Genomic DNA, 14,564 nt, shown 5'->3' with positions numbered 1-14,564 from the left:
TCATTAGGACACTAATTTTGTCTGGCCAACACAACAAATATATTCCGCCTATCCTCAGATTGGAAAAACCTACCATAACAATAACTACCACAAAAGAAACTTTCTTCGTGTTACCTCTAGTTTTCAGTTACTTTTATGTTACTGAAATAAACTCAGAAATATTAAATCACTTATTCAAAACCATACCGCCATCAAGGATCTGTAAAGCCGGCACTGGAAACGAGAATTGTCTGAATATAATTTCGACAATACCCCACTGATTCTCAACTATGGCGTTAACATAATTTCTGTTTGTATCGTGAAATATATCCAGATATAAGCTCCTACATTACACGTGAACATTCAAACCAATGTGGCAACTCTCAGGACCCTTATTTTGCGCCATCTACACACGGTACGTCAAAGAGAAATCATGAAAATTCGTATCTCATAAATAATTTATGGAACGGACTGTCATTACCTTTCTGATTTCATCCAGCACTGTTTCAAAGGATTTTTTGTCCATCTTGACTACTATCTGGACGTAGGTTGAACAGTTACACGTTCAATCACAAAATGTTCATCCCTGGTCTTCCCCGCTGACAGTAAAAACGTTTATAGCTGAGGAGGAAAAGGGCTCCACGAGCAGGAGAAAGGATGTAAAGAGGTAGAGAGTACTGTAAACTCTGCAAAAATTTCCAAAACCGGAGACTTAGAAAAACTTTATTAAAAACAAAAATCACTCCCGCCAGGTTTCCCTAGCTTCTTTACACAAAGCTTTAGGGCAGCCTGGGTTAGAGCTCGATCCTCCGGGTCCCGCAGAGAAATCCAAAAGCTTGGCGGCCAGGGCTGAGCGCCGTTTGCTGCGGCAGAGGGCCAGGTGGCGCCGGGGGAAGGTCACGAAGCTGCTTTCCCGGGTGGAGAGGCCGGGAGGCCAGAAGCACCTGTCTCAGGAGCCTCGCGGACGGCGAGGAGGGAGGCGCCGGCCTCTCGGCCGCCAACAGCGACTCGGCCGCCGGCCGCGCCCCTCACCGCCGCGCACCCGGACTCATGGCTCGCCTCGCGCTCATCCCTAGCCGCGCCACCTGACTCCTGGGTCCCTCAGCCCGGAGAGCAGGCAGCCGGACAGGCTCTTTGTTATCAGCTGCCACGGCTTCCGGGAACAGGCCGGCGGCCAGAGAGAACCGGGAGCGGGGCAAAGAGGGTCACGGCCTCGCGGAGGGGGACTCCCGAAAGCCACAGCCCCCGCAGCGCCAGGTGCTCGGCCCGGTTTCCCCTATGGCCCCCACCAGCTCAAAACGACCTACAATAAAGCCCGTCGCACCCGAATAAAGTCAACTCTGCGCCGCCAGCTAGGGCCACTCTTTCCTGAAAGCCACCGGAGGGGTCCTGCTGTGGGAACATAGGCATCCATTGCAGATGCCTAGATGTCTCGGAAAAGGATATGGCTAAAATCCTTCCCAGAGCCTGGAAGTCATTTCTTGAGTGACACCCCATTATGCTTCGTGTTTGAGTGTGGCGTACTTTGATTGTAAAATCTGAATTTTATTTAAAAAAAAAAAAAAAGGCAATCGGTTACGGCATATCCATGGGCGCCCCTATTTTGGGGTCCGGGAGAAGTCCGCGTCGTGGACCGCCCCGAGGGGCGGGGGAAGGGTGGTCACTGGGTCGGCCCAAGTCACCTGACTTGGATGTGGGGACTTTGGAGGGCGTAGAGCATCTGGAATTGGTCTTCTCTGATTTTCTTTAGCCCTGGTCTCCGCTCGCTTCCGTCCTCAAAGCCCGCTCCTCCAGGAAGAGGAGATTGGCAATAGGGGTTCAGCCTGGGGTTCCGGGCAGAAGCTCGGTGCAGCAGCGAACGGCCCGGACCTGAGGGTGTCCGGCCGCCTTCACTCACCGGCGGACCCTCCTCTCTTGCTTGGCTTCCCGTCTGGCCATGGCGAGATTCTGGGTCTGCGCAGCCGGTGCCGGCTTATTTCTTGCATTCCTGGTTTTGCATTCGCGATTTTGTGGCTCTCCAGTGAGTTGAGTAGTGAGGCAATGACTGTTGGGTGTGTGGATGGCACTATTGGGAGGCGACGCCGCGATCGGGGGATGGAGGTGGCGAGTCCTGCACCTTCATTAGCTTGTCTCAAAGTCTGCACCTGGGACCGAACTGCCGACGTGTTTCCTTGACTCTTAAATGTTAAAAAGTTTGTATATGGTGCATCGCCAGTTTCCTTATTTTTTCGTATTTCCTAACTCCTCCTACGCCCTCAAATAATTTGCAGATTTGTATTGTGGTCTTCTTGGTCTTTAGACATTTAAGCCCATTTCTTTGGAATTATTTCAGTCCAGCAAACTAATGGTTGTCAAGGCATGCCTTAAAAAAAAAGTCCCACCCCTTTTTCTTTCTCACCTAGAGGGTAAACTGAATCTTAATCTCCCGATTTTATTTAAGGTTTTAAGGAACTTTGCTTTTCAAATTTCCTGGAGAACTGAGAAAATTCTTTACCGGCTAGATGTGGGCTGGCCTAAGTATTCAGAGTATTTTACTGGAACAACATTTTGTGTTGCAGTTGACTCCCTCAACGGATTGGTTTACGTAGCACAAGTAAGTAAAATAGGGATTTAAAAATATATATATGAACACTACGAAGGCGACAATAGCCTTACTGTAATAACTAACCATATGCATTTATATTATGCTAATTGTACAATTTATTTTTGAGTTGGTTTCAGGTAAGTATTTTGGTTTTGAATGTGAAAGATAGTAATATTGTTGGGTTTTGAAGTTGGTTTCTCAAATGTTACTGAATTTCTCAATTAACTTTAATTTTTGTTTCTCTTTGCCAAAATAAAGAATACGTTTCTTTAAAACTGATCCTATCTAAGAAGTTATTTTTGTATACCTTCAGAGAGGGGATAACATCCCAAAGGTATTAGTGTTCACAGAGGATGGATTTTTCCTTCGATCCTGGAATTATACAGTTGACACACCTCATGGTATATTTGCAGCCAGTACACTACATGAACAATCCGTCTGGATCACGGATGTAGGAAGTGGTATGTGTAGTAATAACTATTAAATTATCTTGCTAAAAATCATATCTTTGCCCCTGTTCCTGCTTGTGCGGTTTAAAATTAGAGTTGCCAAAACGAATAGTAATTTCTTTAATGATTCTTGAAATAACTGTTTTTAAAAATCTTTATATTGTACTTCTGCAGAATCAGGAAATTTAACAAGGAGGCTATAATCATGATCTTTACTTGAACTTGTTGTCAAGGGATTTTTCCTCTTTAAAGTGTGAGTTGCTCTTCTCAGATTAAATAACTCTAAACGTCTTCAGTGAAGCCAAATAAAATGACAATCTCTAAAAGGGAAATAATGGAATACTTGACTCTCATTTGCCTTTACCAGTTCTCTGTCAAAAGAGATTGTGCTAAAAAAAAAAAATAACATAATTGCTTCGTTGCCCAAAGTGCAGAGATTTGCAGAAGTGGGTGTTACTATTTTTGAAATTCCACTCACTGAACCATGTCTGAAATCTTTCCTCCATCAAATATTCTTAGCAGAAAATGCTGAAAAATGAAGTCAGCACAATTGAATTTATAGCTATGGAGAATGTTTTTGGAGAAAGTTATTCACCTGTGCTGTGGCTTAAGACAAGGCAGTACCAGAGAGAGGTGGTCGTTACTGAGAAAGTCAGGAAGGAATGGGATTATAAGGATGATATCTCTAGTATTCCTTGGCCCAGTTTTTTAATCGAAGGACATCGGGTCTGGCTAATTCAGATACTATTTTGGGGAAATAATGAGGTCTCAGTTTTTATAAGTAGTGTCTATTACCACATCTGTTCTCAGAAACCAAAAGATTTCTGGGCCTCGGCTAATGACCTATTTTTTTAAAGCTATATTTTAGATAGTAAGATTCTGGTTAAACCAAAAAATCTAGATTATCTCTGAGTTCATCGTAATGAGATTCAACTATTTTCACTCCCCCCCCCAGGATTCATAGTTAAAGGTGTGTCATTCTATTCATGTGATCCTGTATGATTTCAGTGATTTCTAGAAATAAAAAGAATACAAATGATCTCTTCTTTCTTTCCATTATAACTTGTTTTCCTACCCACAGATCTGAAGACAGTTTCTATGTTCTCATTTTCCAAAGGAATAAATTTTCTCTAATCAAAAATATGGCTACAAATCAGCCACTTTTTAAAAAACATTATTTACTAGTATTCTATCCCTTTTGCTAGTTCTTTAGAAACTTTGAGGTTTATGTGTTCTCTTGTTACTATACACTTGAGCTCAAGTATCCAAATCAAGTATTTAATAAATATGTTTTTGAAGACAGAATTGTAATGGTAACTGATTCACTTTATTTCTGCTAAACCTAATGTATCTAGTTTGTCTTTTGAACACCTATCAGTTAGTTTGGTCTTGTATATGTTCGTGTTGATTTCTGTTAACTGCTTTATGATTTTCCCTTATTTATTAATATTCTACTTTAGGCTTTGCTTCTAAGATAATTTTAACTCAAAGAAATTTTAATGTGAGAAAATAAGATACTAGTGATCTGGAAAGATTATTTCCTTCTTAGGAAAGAAAAGTTGAGGGGCTGAGTTTTGAATTTGTTTTCATTAGGAGAAAATGTAGTTTAAAAAAAATCAGTACCATAGAGAATTTTTTTGTTGACCTACTGAAATTTAAGATCTGTATGTGAGTGATTAAAATAACAGTTTCAAATATAATTTATTTCTTTTATAGTTTCTTCTCGATTTCTTCTTGATTTTACAAACAATGCTTATTCTCAAGGTCATTAGATTAAAAAAGAAAATAGTACACCAATAATTTAATAACATGATGAGGTTTCTGTATATGAGTCAAATTGGGGATTTATTTATTTGAATTTAGAGTCTACTTATTTTGGAGTAACAGATTTTAATTCATGAACAAATTTGGCTATAACTTATGAAGAAGCTTTTTTGCTTGTCAGTTATAACATTTAATTACCTAAGCCCATAAACCTTTTATTGCTGTTTAATTCTTATCAAATCTTTGTTCTTGGCTTACTTGAAATACATGTGAATGTTTGTACAGTGGTATTATTTGTGAGATGTGCATATCTATCTTTACAGGATCCTATGGTCATACTGTTAAGAAATACAATTCCTTTGGTGATCTTGTTCAAATCTTGGGTACTCCAGGCAAAAAAGGCACTGGTTTGAATCCCCTGCAGTTTGACAATCCCGCAGAATTGTATGTAGAGGACACAGGAGATATTTATATTGTGGATGGAGATGGAGGATTGAATAACAGATTGATCAAACTGTCCCAAGGTACATGGCTGCCTACTGTTTGTTCTATGGTATTATAAGAATATTATAAATTGTATTTAATGTTTTTGATACTTGGTATAATGTAACAGTGTTGTTTATGAAACTGTGTGTAAAGAGCTAAAGTGTATTACTAGGAGAGAACTAGAAAAAAGATGGGTGGGATTGCCAACAATAAATGAGTCTGATAACAGACCTGCTTATTCTTCACCGAAGGCAAGGAGATTCCTCCAAAGGAGCTGGAGGCAGAATGAGAATTTTTAGTGAGCTCAAGAGATAAGTGGATATCCCATCCAGTTAAGATGGAGAAGTAATGAACCCAGAATCCCAGAGTCAGATATCCTACAGGCTGATTAATCAGCAAAAATCTGATTGAGTGCCTGCTCTGTGTCCTCTGTAGTATCAGGAGGTGCGGGTCTATTTTGTATGAAACAATGACATGTCATCTATCATACTGATTCTTAAAGGAAGATGATAATTAGGAGGAGAAACTAAATTGGAGAAGTAGGACAAAATTTCATGATGGCAGTAGTTCTTGAACTAGACTGGTTTTGGTGGGAGGAGAGGGGGACGAGGGGAACTTACTTCATGGAGGCTTTATCATGCATGGTTCACAGATGGTTATTAGGAAAGGAGGTGAAGATGCACTTTTTGAGCAGTGGAAAATAAGATCTGGGATGTCCTTAAAAGCTTATTTGAGGATTTTTAAAGGCATATTTTTGCCTATAAAGTGTCTTTGAGGTTTTTTTAAGTAGGAAAGCGATGTTACAGAAGCAGAGTTTTTATAAGACACAATACTATATCGGTATCTATTTTGAGGGAGCTCTGTCATTTGGAGGTTATGTAATTATCACTTAGTAACTGAATTTGGTTGGTAACAGTTAAAGCAGGTAGGTAGGGTGAGGAGTAAGCAAGAATCTAACAAATTCTATGAAAGAAACAACCAAATTTAGGAGACAGATTGAATATGGGTATATTAGTTTCCTGTGGCTGCCACGAAAAATTGGCACAAACTAGGTGGCTTCAGGAAATAGAAATTTATTTTTACCATTTTGGAATCCAGAATCTGAAATCTGGTAGGCCCTGCTCTCTCTAAGGGCTCCAGGGGAGAATTCTGCCTTGCCACTTCTAGCTTCCGGTAGCTCAGACATTCCTTGGTTTGTGGCAGCGTAACTACAGTCTCTGCCTCTGTCTTTACGTGGCCTCCTTTTCTCTCTGTGTGTATGTGTCTCAAATCTCTACTCCTTTCTCTTTATAAGAATTTATAAATCCAGGATGAACTCATCTTGAGTTCCCTAACTTAATTACGTCTGCAAAGACCCTGTTTCCAAATAATACCACTTTCACAGGCACCAGTGGTTAGGACTTGAACATTTCTGTGGAGGACCACAGTTCAACCCACAATAGTGGGTAATAATGGAGATAGACTATAAAAACATAATGTGAGTGTTTAAACTTAGTGGAATAGTAATATCAAATAATACAGGTTGTGAAAGGGAACTGGTTTGAGGGAGAAGACGATATTAACCTTAAATAATGATTTTGAAGCAATCATGAAAAATTCAAATGAAGATAATAATTAAAGAAGTAGATTAATTGCTTGAAGTAGAGGATTGTTTTTATCTTTTGTAAAGGATAAGAAATAGGCAAATGAGTATATAGACAAGAAGCTAGGAAAACATAGTCAAGTGAATTGGGGGTATAATTGAATAGTCTTTTGCAACTTGTATCATAAAATATGCAAATACAGAAGACATTCTTTATGTTGCTCTGACGATATATTTTTGCCATTGATAGATTTCATGATCCTTTGGCTGCATGGAGAAAATGGGACAGGGCCTGCTAAGTTCAACATACCTCACAGCGTTACACTTGATTCAGCTGGTCGGGTAAAATATAGTGTCATCATTTCTGAGACTGTGTGTGTGTGAGTCTGTGTGTTCTTGGGCATGTTTATATCTTGGTGTACGTGTGTGCCTGGACATGTGTATGTGTGTTAGTGGATATGTCTGGGCAAGTGCTGTGGGACTGGGTATGCACACATATTCACATACTCTCTTATAAATGTTTGGGTTTCATAGTGAGGAGGTTTCCTAAGTAAAAGTTGTCCTCTTATTCAGAAAACTCTACTAAAAGCATTTGAATATATTTTCAATTCTTGAGAAAAAAAAGTTTTGATCAAAAGCGGGGGTGGGGGGGTGTGGGAGAGGTTAATCTTGAAAGCTTGAAAAAGAAAGCCACCTAGTAGGCAAACTCTTGCTCTCACTAACTCCACTCTTAAGGGAACAGAAAGCTTTAACCAACAAATTTCAATCAATTTCTCTTTCCCACCCCCATCCACTACCACCTCTATTGCTTTTACTCACCTAAGCATAGATATCACTTCTTTGGGGTTACCTTCCTACAACTAAACCCCTACCAAAAATTTTTCATTTTCTCCTGTTTTCCTACTATAGCTTGTACTTCCCTATTATAGTGACTATCATGCTATATTATATTCATTTAATTGTCTCCCTTAATAGACTGTAGGCTGTATGAGGGCACATACTGAATCTCTTTTACTCTATATCTTAGTGCCTAGTACATAGTAGTCATCTTATATGTATCTATTAAATGATTAAATGTCTTGACACACAATGGATGCATCAGGCTACTTGCCTTTATGCCATTAGACATTTAGTCCATCTCCACTTCTGATTCTGTGCTCCGCAAGCAAACTTCTAATTATAATTTGGCTTCCTATGTTGACGAAGTGAGAATGTTTTGATCCTTAAATCTTCCTGTCTACCATTAGAAGTTACCTAACCATGTGAACTTTGTATGTAAATTAGGGGCTAGAAAGTTGGAATTAATGGTTTTACACATCACCCTCCTGAGCTTGGTTAATTGATCCTATTTTGTGCTAAGAAAAAGGTCAAGTTTCAGACCATGCAAGACCTATTTCCAGGTTTTGCGTGGTCTGAAACTTCGTCATAGTGAGGAACACCCTTGTAAGAGGCCTTGGAAATCATTTAGTGGGAGTACTCTGACATTACAAAGTGATAAAGAAGGAGTGTCAATTTCTACATACTTGTGTTTTTATAACTACAGCAGTGCTGTTCTGAGCACTTTACATGATAAACACATTTAATCATCACCATAACCCTATATGAAAAGTTAATTAGTTCCAGAGTTAAAGACTTGTTTCTATAAACAGAAAAGCCCAAACTCTGTGAAATAATTAAAAGAGGTTTATTCTGAGCCAATATGAGTGAGTACAGCCCCAAGGAGACACAATCTCAAGACTTCCTGAGAAAGTGTGATTGAGTTATAGTTTAGCTTTATACATTTCAGGGAGACAGGAATTGCAGGTACAGTCATAAATCAAGTCATGGAAGGTGTACATTGGTTCAGCCCAAAAAGGCGGGATATCTTGAAGTGGGGGCTTACAAGTCATAGGTGGATTTAGAGTTTCTTTAATTGGCAATTGATTGAGAGTATTAAGCTTTATCTAAAAATTTGGAGTTAGTAGGAAGGGTTGCTTAAGTTAAGGGTGTCTGTTACCTGTCATGTGATACCATGCTATTAAAAAAAACTATAACTGTTTAACTAGATTTTACAGATTGTAAGGTGTGACTTAACCCTTGCTTGGCAGCCCCTTAGGTCTTGTTTATAAATAGTTGTCGTATTGCCACAAGGTCTGTTTTATCAGTCTTATGATCTCTATTTTAACATTAATGCCGGTCAGTTGTGTCTAAACTCCACAAGGGAAGAGGTATAAAGAGGCATGTCCAACCTCCCTTTCTGTCATGGCCAGGAACATAGTTTTTGAGGATTTTTATGGGGGTCCCCTTGGCTGAGAGGGGATCTGTTCAGTCAGTGGGGGGCTTAGGATTTTATTTTTTAGTTGACATTTCTTAAACAGGATTTCCCATAATCGAAATTCCTTGAATGTTGAGTAGGAAAGATAATGCTGACTGTCTCAAGTATCTTTCAACCCTAGGATGTAAACTGTATTTCTGCCTTGGTCATTTGTCAGAGACACTGATCCCAAAATCTTTAAGGAAACCTATCCTTAGTAAAGAATTACAGATCAAGAGAAGACCTTGAGAATTTACCTTACTTAGACATCAACAACCTTTCTAAAGATAGTATAATGAGTCTTTTGTCTGACTGGGGATGAATTCAATGGCTGTTAAAATTTATGCACATTGATGAAGATATAGACAGGTTTACCCTAAAAAAAAACAGTCCCTGAATCCACAAACCCACGAAATCCAAAGGACCTGCAAGGGGCAGGTGGAGGTCTGCAGGGTTGGCCTTCCCTCCAGTCCATTTTTTTGTTCCTCTCTACAACCTTGGCCACATGTCATCAAAACCCTTTGTGTATGCCATAAATTGTAAGCATATGATTTATGCTATGTCATTAAGAATGCATCTAACTTCCTGTTTTATACCAATAGTTGCTTAATAACTCATTACAACCTGTTACAAACCTAAATTAAACCTGCTATGATTCTTTATATGTTACTAAAGTACCCCAAGCTTCCTCTCTAAGTGGTCCAGCACTTTGAAGGTACCTTGGTAATAGCAGGTGTAGGTTGAATGATATTGCAGTGTGAATGAATACCCCACTTAGCACTATCCTGAGCTCCTAAGAAGTAAGCCTGCTTTTCTTTGTCTTCCCAGGGACTGACAAGCTGGCAGTACTCAGTGAAAGTGAACGCTCATTAGAGGAATAAATGAATGTTGTCACTTTTCATTATCTACTAATCCTCTGCGTTATGTTGGAGTACGCCAGGGTTTTAGTTATTCACATGTTTAGTACTATAAACAGCATTATAGGCTGTGGGTTAAGACAAGATTGTTCCTGTCCTACTTGTAAGCTTATTTCAGACAAGGCGTTTATCCTTTCTGAACTTTAGTTTTTCCTCATCTGAAAATGGAGCTTATAATACCTTCTTCTTTGTGACCCTCTAAGTATTAAGAATTCTTTTTCTCTTCTTCTTCTAAGTATTAAGATAATGTATGTGAAACTAATGAAAATAAGCATTCTCTCCTCTTCTTTTTTCTTTCTTCTCATGTTATAGGTCTTTTCCAATTGACATTTTTTTGATTTTCAGGTGTGGGTTGCTGACCGAGGAAATAAAAGAATCCAAGTATTTGATAAAGACACTGGAGAGTGGTTAGGAGCATGGAATAATTGTTTCACAGAAGAGGGACCTTCTTCAGTCAGGTAATTGTTTCTTTTTATTTTAAAATGCTTGTTTTAGTCAGTTTATTTTGCTTACTTCCTCTGAATGGCTAGCTGAAAGTTTAAATATTTATTGTTAATTTTAAATCAGTGAAAATGGAAGGAAAAAGTATACAGAGAAATTTGATATCTCAGTTTTCCAAATGCCAAATAAAGTGCAAACAGTAAACTCCAGTGCCCTGGAGAATCCCAGTTAATGTGTGCTGGACCTCTCCTATGCCTTTACCCTGTGATACATTTAGTAAAGTTTTAGACACAGGGCGAAAATCAGATACAACCTAACACCAATTCTCCATTAGTTTCACGGACTCTGATTTTGATACTTTTTAAAAATTTAAGATAATCTTTGGTTATGTCTACAATCACGGATGGCTTATCCCTGATAAACAGAGCAAGTTTAAATTCTCCTTAAAACAATCATTCAGCAAGTAGGTGCCTACTGTTTTTAGCACTGTAGGTGATAAAAATGTTGAAAAAAGCAAACATGTTTATTTCACATAAATTTATTATGTTAAATGTCTTTTTCTCTAGGTTTACTCCTGATGGGCAGTACTTGATCGTGGCCCAGCTGAATCTGAGCCGGCTCTCAATCTTAGCAGCACCCCCGGTGGGAAGCATCGGTGACTGTTCTGTGGTCAGCACGATCCAACTAGCAGATCAAGTTTTGCCACATCTCTTAGAAGTCGATAGAAAGACTGGAGCAATCTATGTAGCAGAAATTGGAGCAAAACAAGTACAAAAATATGCCCCTTGGAATAGCTATGTTTCTTCATTTGGTTCATAACTTTTTTTTTTCTGGAGATATTTTAGGCAGTTCAGATTCTCAAATTCATTAAGTACTTGAAAATGGTGTTCAAGCACAAGAATCTATTTGTCTTTACCTGATGTAATATCAGAAAGATTTGTTTTTATATCATTAAGAATCATATATTTGTTGCCATTCTTGGGACTTAGTTTTACATATAAATGCATATGGATATTTTAATGAAAGAAATGTAACTTTTAAAAATGGGGTTGGAAAGAGGGACTAAATTTGTAACCACCTTGTTTCCCGTGGTAGACTAATTCTCCATGGGCAAAAAAATGGGAATAAAAACAGGTTTGTAGGATTATATATTGAGTTTCATGTGACATGCAACCTCCAGTTTGTTCAACTTACATAAAATGAACTGCTTGAGAGCTTATGAGTAAGAAAAGCTATGGATTAATTTGAGTATCCACAGAGTGTTAGGTCCTGAAGATTCAAAACTGAGGAAGCAGAGTTGTCTGCCTTTTGAGTAGCTTACAGTCCAGTGGGGAGACAGGTGAGCACACAGTGGCAACACAGCGACAGCCACTGGGAGTGTAGTGGTGCTTTTGGAAAGAGGAGCACCACATCTGACTGAGGGGTTAGTGGAGACCTGGAGGGGAGGTGAATTTGAGCTGGAACTGGAGAGCTGAGGATGAGCTTGCCAGGGGAGGAGGAGGAGAAAACAGCATGGTAGAGTAGAGAAGGTACAAAAAATTATAAACGTGCTGTAAGCTTTGGTAGGCTTTTAGGCTTCCTTTTAAAAGTTCAGCTTTTTAAAGTTCAGCTTTTGTCCTTTAGCTGTAAGATACTTAATGTCAGCCTTTAAATGTCGGAATAAAATGGCTGGCGTCTAAGCACTTTACTGAAAGTGGTTTTTACAAATAACTGGAGTGTTTTTTAAAGGTGGAATTAAGAAGGGAAAGGGGGCCTCTCCTCAGTGCTTCCTTCTTTATTCTTTTTTCCTTTTTCTTCTTTTAAACATGATCTCGGTTCATTCCTGACATTTGTCTACCTCACAGAAGTTTCAGAAAAATTAAATGGGGATGTGCCAAACACGTTGAGCTATTAAGATGAATAATCTCCTGCCTTTCTACTTCCATATCTCATTTTCCCCCTTTGGTCTCAATATTGGCTTCCCAATTAAGATCATTTTTTTCTGTTTGTTTTAGTTTATTCTAGGTTTTGGTGGAACACTGCCATATTATGAATTGTTCTTCCTCCTTCCTCATGTCAGCTTCCCTCTTTATCCATGTTTTACTGTAAATTCCCTAGCATATGACAAATCTAGAGCTGACTTTGCTCATCACGCGTTCTGGCTGGAGTATTTTCCATACCTGAAGGAACTTTCATTCATTTTGATACTTGGATCTTATCTTAACGTGGTTAGGAAGGTAAATCTAACCAACAGGAAACCCTATCTTATATCTAAGGCCATTGATAAATGTGTTTGTACCACTGATCAAACTCTATGATGTTGAACAAGTCCCCTTAGTTTTCTCTTCAGTAAGATGGGACCATCATTGTCTTTCCTCCTTCATAAATGCCGTGAGGATCAGACACGCAGTGGGTACAGACATGCCCTTTGAAGTCTGTAGCTCTGGGTGAGTTAGAGCTATTTTATTAACAAACATCCTTCTAAATGAGCTATTTTCCTGATACCGACTACCAGGTTTGCCTTAATTTTGTGTTTACAGTTTTTATCAAAACATATCCTAATGAACTTTATGTAGTTTAGTTAATATGGTCAATTGGTTTGGGTGAAAGAAAGTGGTTTTAGGGTTGGTTTGTTTTTTTTAAGCCAGGACAAGAAGTACAAATGTCTCTTTGAAGGAATTTAGGTTAGGTAAACTGATTTTGTCATTTCCAAAATGATTTATTTAACTTTGTTTTATACTGGATTCTTATAAAACTTGCCAAAAATATTGTTTCTATGTTATCTTGCTAAAAATGTTTATTAGCATTGTTATAATCATAGTATTTCACGTTTCTCTTTAGATTAATTGGTTAAATGAAAGATAAATGTATTTTCTACTAAAAAAATGCAAATTAAAATTTTATAAAGAAAGGCAATATTATCTGGTTCCCCAATTAAATTTTTATTTTATTGTTATAAAAACAGTGTAAAATTTTTATTCCATTAAAGAACTACAGCAATCATGAAATCACAGTTTGGTGCTTTAAGAATATCCCCCTTTTCATACACATATAGAGTATGAGCTGCTGTGCCATAAAGACTGCTTGAAATTGCTTGGAAGGCTTAAAGTGATTTCTTTTGAGGTGGTGAGTGAGTACAATGAACAGTAATAACTAGCTAGTTGTTGATACTACTGCATTAGAAGTGGAACCTCTTTATGCCTCTACTAGGTCTATTCTCGGGGGAGAGGGTTCTACTATATATTAGAAAACGAAAGGTGTAGTAGTTATCTTTCCTTACCTTCACAATCAGATTGGGTCTTTAAGATGAAATATTTGTCAATCAGAGAAAACGTGAATGTAGTCTGATGGCAAACAAAGATTTACCACAAATTATTAAACATAATTTGTGCTTAGGTCACTGAACAGATTAAAAGACTGCTTCAAGCAATGCGCCTGTAAGACTAAGGCAGGAGAGTTCTAACTTTTGTTTTGGCTTTGCTGGTTTTAAAAATTTTTGGATTTGAAAGCAGGATAGATTGGGTAGCTAACAGTAAAACTGGGAACTCTCAGATTTTTGCTTTTTCGGCTCATCAAAATAAATGAGGATTATAAAAAAAAGTGTCCTAAATTTATATTACTTTAAATTGTTTTAGTCACTGCTATATGTTTTCAGCAATAATCAAGTGAAAATTTTAAGTCAGAGTAATCAGCTTTATTCATTCAACAAAAAGTTATGGGACAATAAATGTGAAAAGGCACTTGGACTAGTGTCCTCTGCCCTACTAGTTCCCTGCCTACTTGGGAAAGCAAGCTCCTTAAACCGTTGCGTTTCGGTACTTCTAGGAGATGCCTTGTTTTGGCACCTGTGTTGTGTTACAGTCGTGATGCAAAAGAGGGCAGCAGAGTCCTGCTTTTGAGAAGCACTTCTTGAAATCAAATGTGGGCAAATGTTGATCTTTGTTACTGTGTTATTTTTAAATTGAAGCTACGATGTTAACCATATTTTTAGTTTTTCCTCTTTTTCTGCAGCTTGCTTACATCTTGAGGAAATTGATTTATAGATGACACATTTTCCAAGGGTTGTTGGAAATTTTTAACTGCTTAATTG

General features: G+C 38.3%; 2 protein-coding genes across 4 annotated transcripts in view; one reads left to right on the top strand and one right to left on the bottom strand.

Moving 5' to 3' along the window:
* The window catches only part of PROSER1 (proline and serine rich 1), a 28,657-nt gene extending 27,308 nt beyond the window's left edge, over positions 1-1,349 (bottom strand). For both annotated transcript variants that reach the window (XM_069467306.1, XM_069467308.1), the window contains exon 1: positions 461-1,349. In XM_069467306.1, coding sequence (XP_069323407.1) covers positions 461-505 — 45 coding nt within the window. In that variant the 5' untranslated portion in view covers positions 506-1,349. The remainder of the gene's footprint in view (positions 1-460) is intronic.
* Positions 1,350-1,707: 358 nt separating this feature from the next.
* Positions 1,708-13,227, top strand: NHLRC3 (NHL repeat containing 3). Of its 2 annotated transcripts, XM_069467304.1 has the most exons (7): positions 1,708-1,999; positions 2,420-2,572; positions 2,877-3,024; positions 5,100-5,300; positions 7,095-7,186; positions 10,400-10,512; positions 11,062-13,227. In XM_069467304.1, exons 1-7 carry the CDS (start codon positions 1,916-1,918, stop codon positions 11,312-11,314), a joined length of 1,044 nt encoding a protein of 347 aa, XP_069323405.1. In that variant the 5' UTR covers positions 1,708-1,915; the 3' UTR covers positions 11,315-13,227. The 2 variants fall into 2 exon arrangements, with proteins under 2 accessions (XP_069323405.1, XP_069323406.1); XM_069467305.1 differs by lacking the exon at positions 5,100-5,300.
* Positions 13,228-14,564: the final 1,337 nt, after the last annotated feature.

Source organism: Eulemur rufifrons, chromosome 4, assembly GCF_041146395.1.
Source record: "Eulemur rufifrons isolate Redbay chromosome 4, OSU_ERuf_1, whole genome shotgun sequence".
NCBI classification, from domain to species: Eukaryota; Metazoa; Chordata; class Mammalia; order Primates; family Lemuridae; genus Eulemur; species Eulemur rufifrons.
The sequence above is the reverse complement of the archived record's forward strand: the minus strand, read 5'-3'. Positions and strand labels throughout refer to the sequence as shown.

What these genes read in the sequence shown, in the direction of transcription:
- NHLRC3 (XM_069467304.1), top strand. Translation starts at nt 1,916, where the DNA reads ATGGCGAGATTCTGGGTCTGCGCAGCCGGTGCCGGCTTATTTCTTGCA. An exon ending in GATTGGTTTACGTAGCACAA is followed by an intron (nt 2,573 to 2,876) that starts GTAAGTAAAATA and finishes GTATACCTTCAG; the next exon opens with AGAGGGGATAACATCCCAAA. An exon ending in GATCACGGATGTAGGAAGTG is followed by an intron (nt 3,025 to 5,099) that starts GTATGTGTAGTA and finishes CTATCTTTACAG; the next exon opens with GATCCTATGGTCATACTGTT.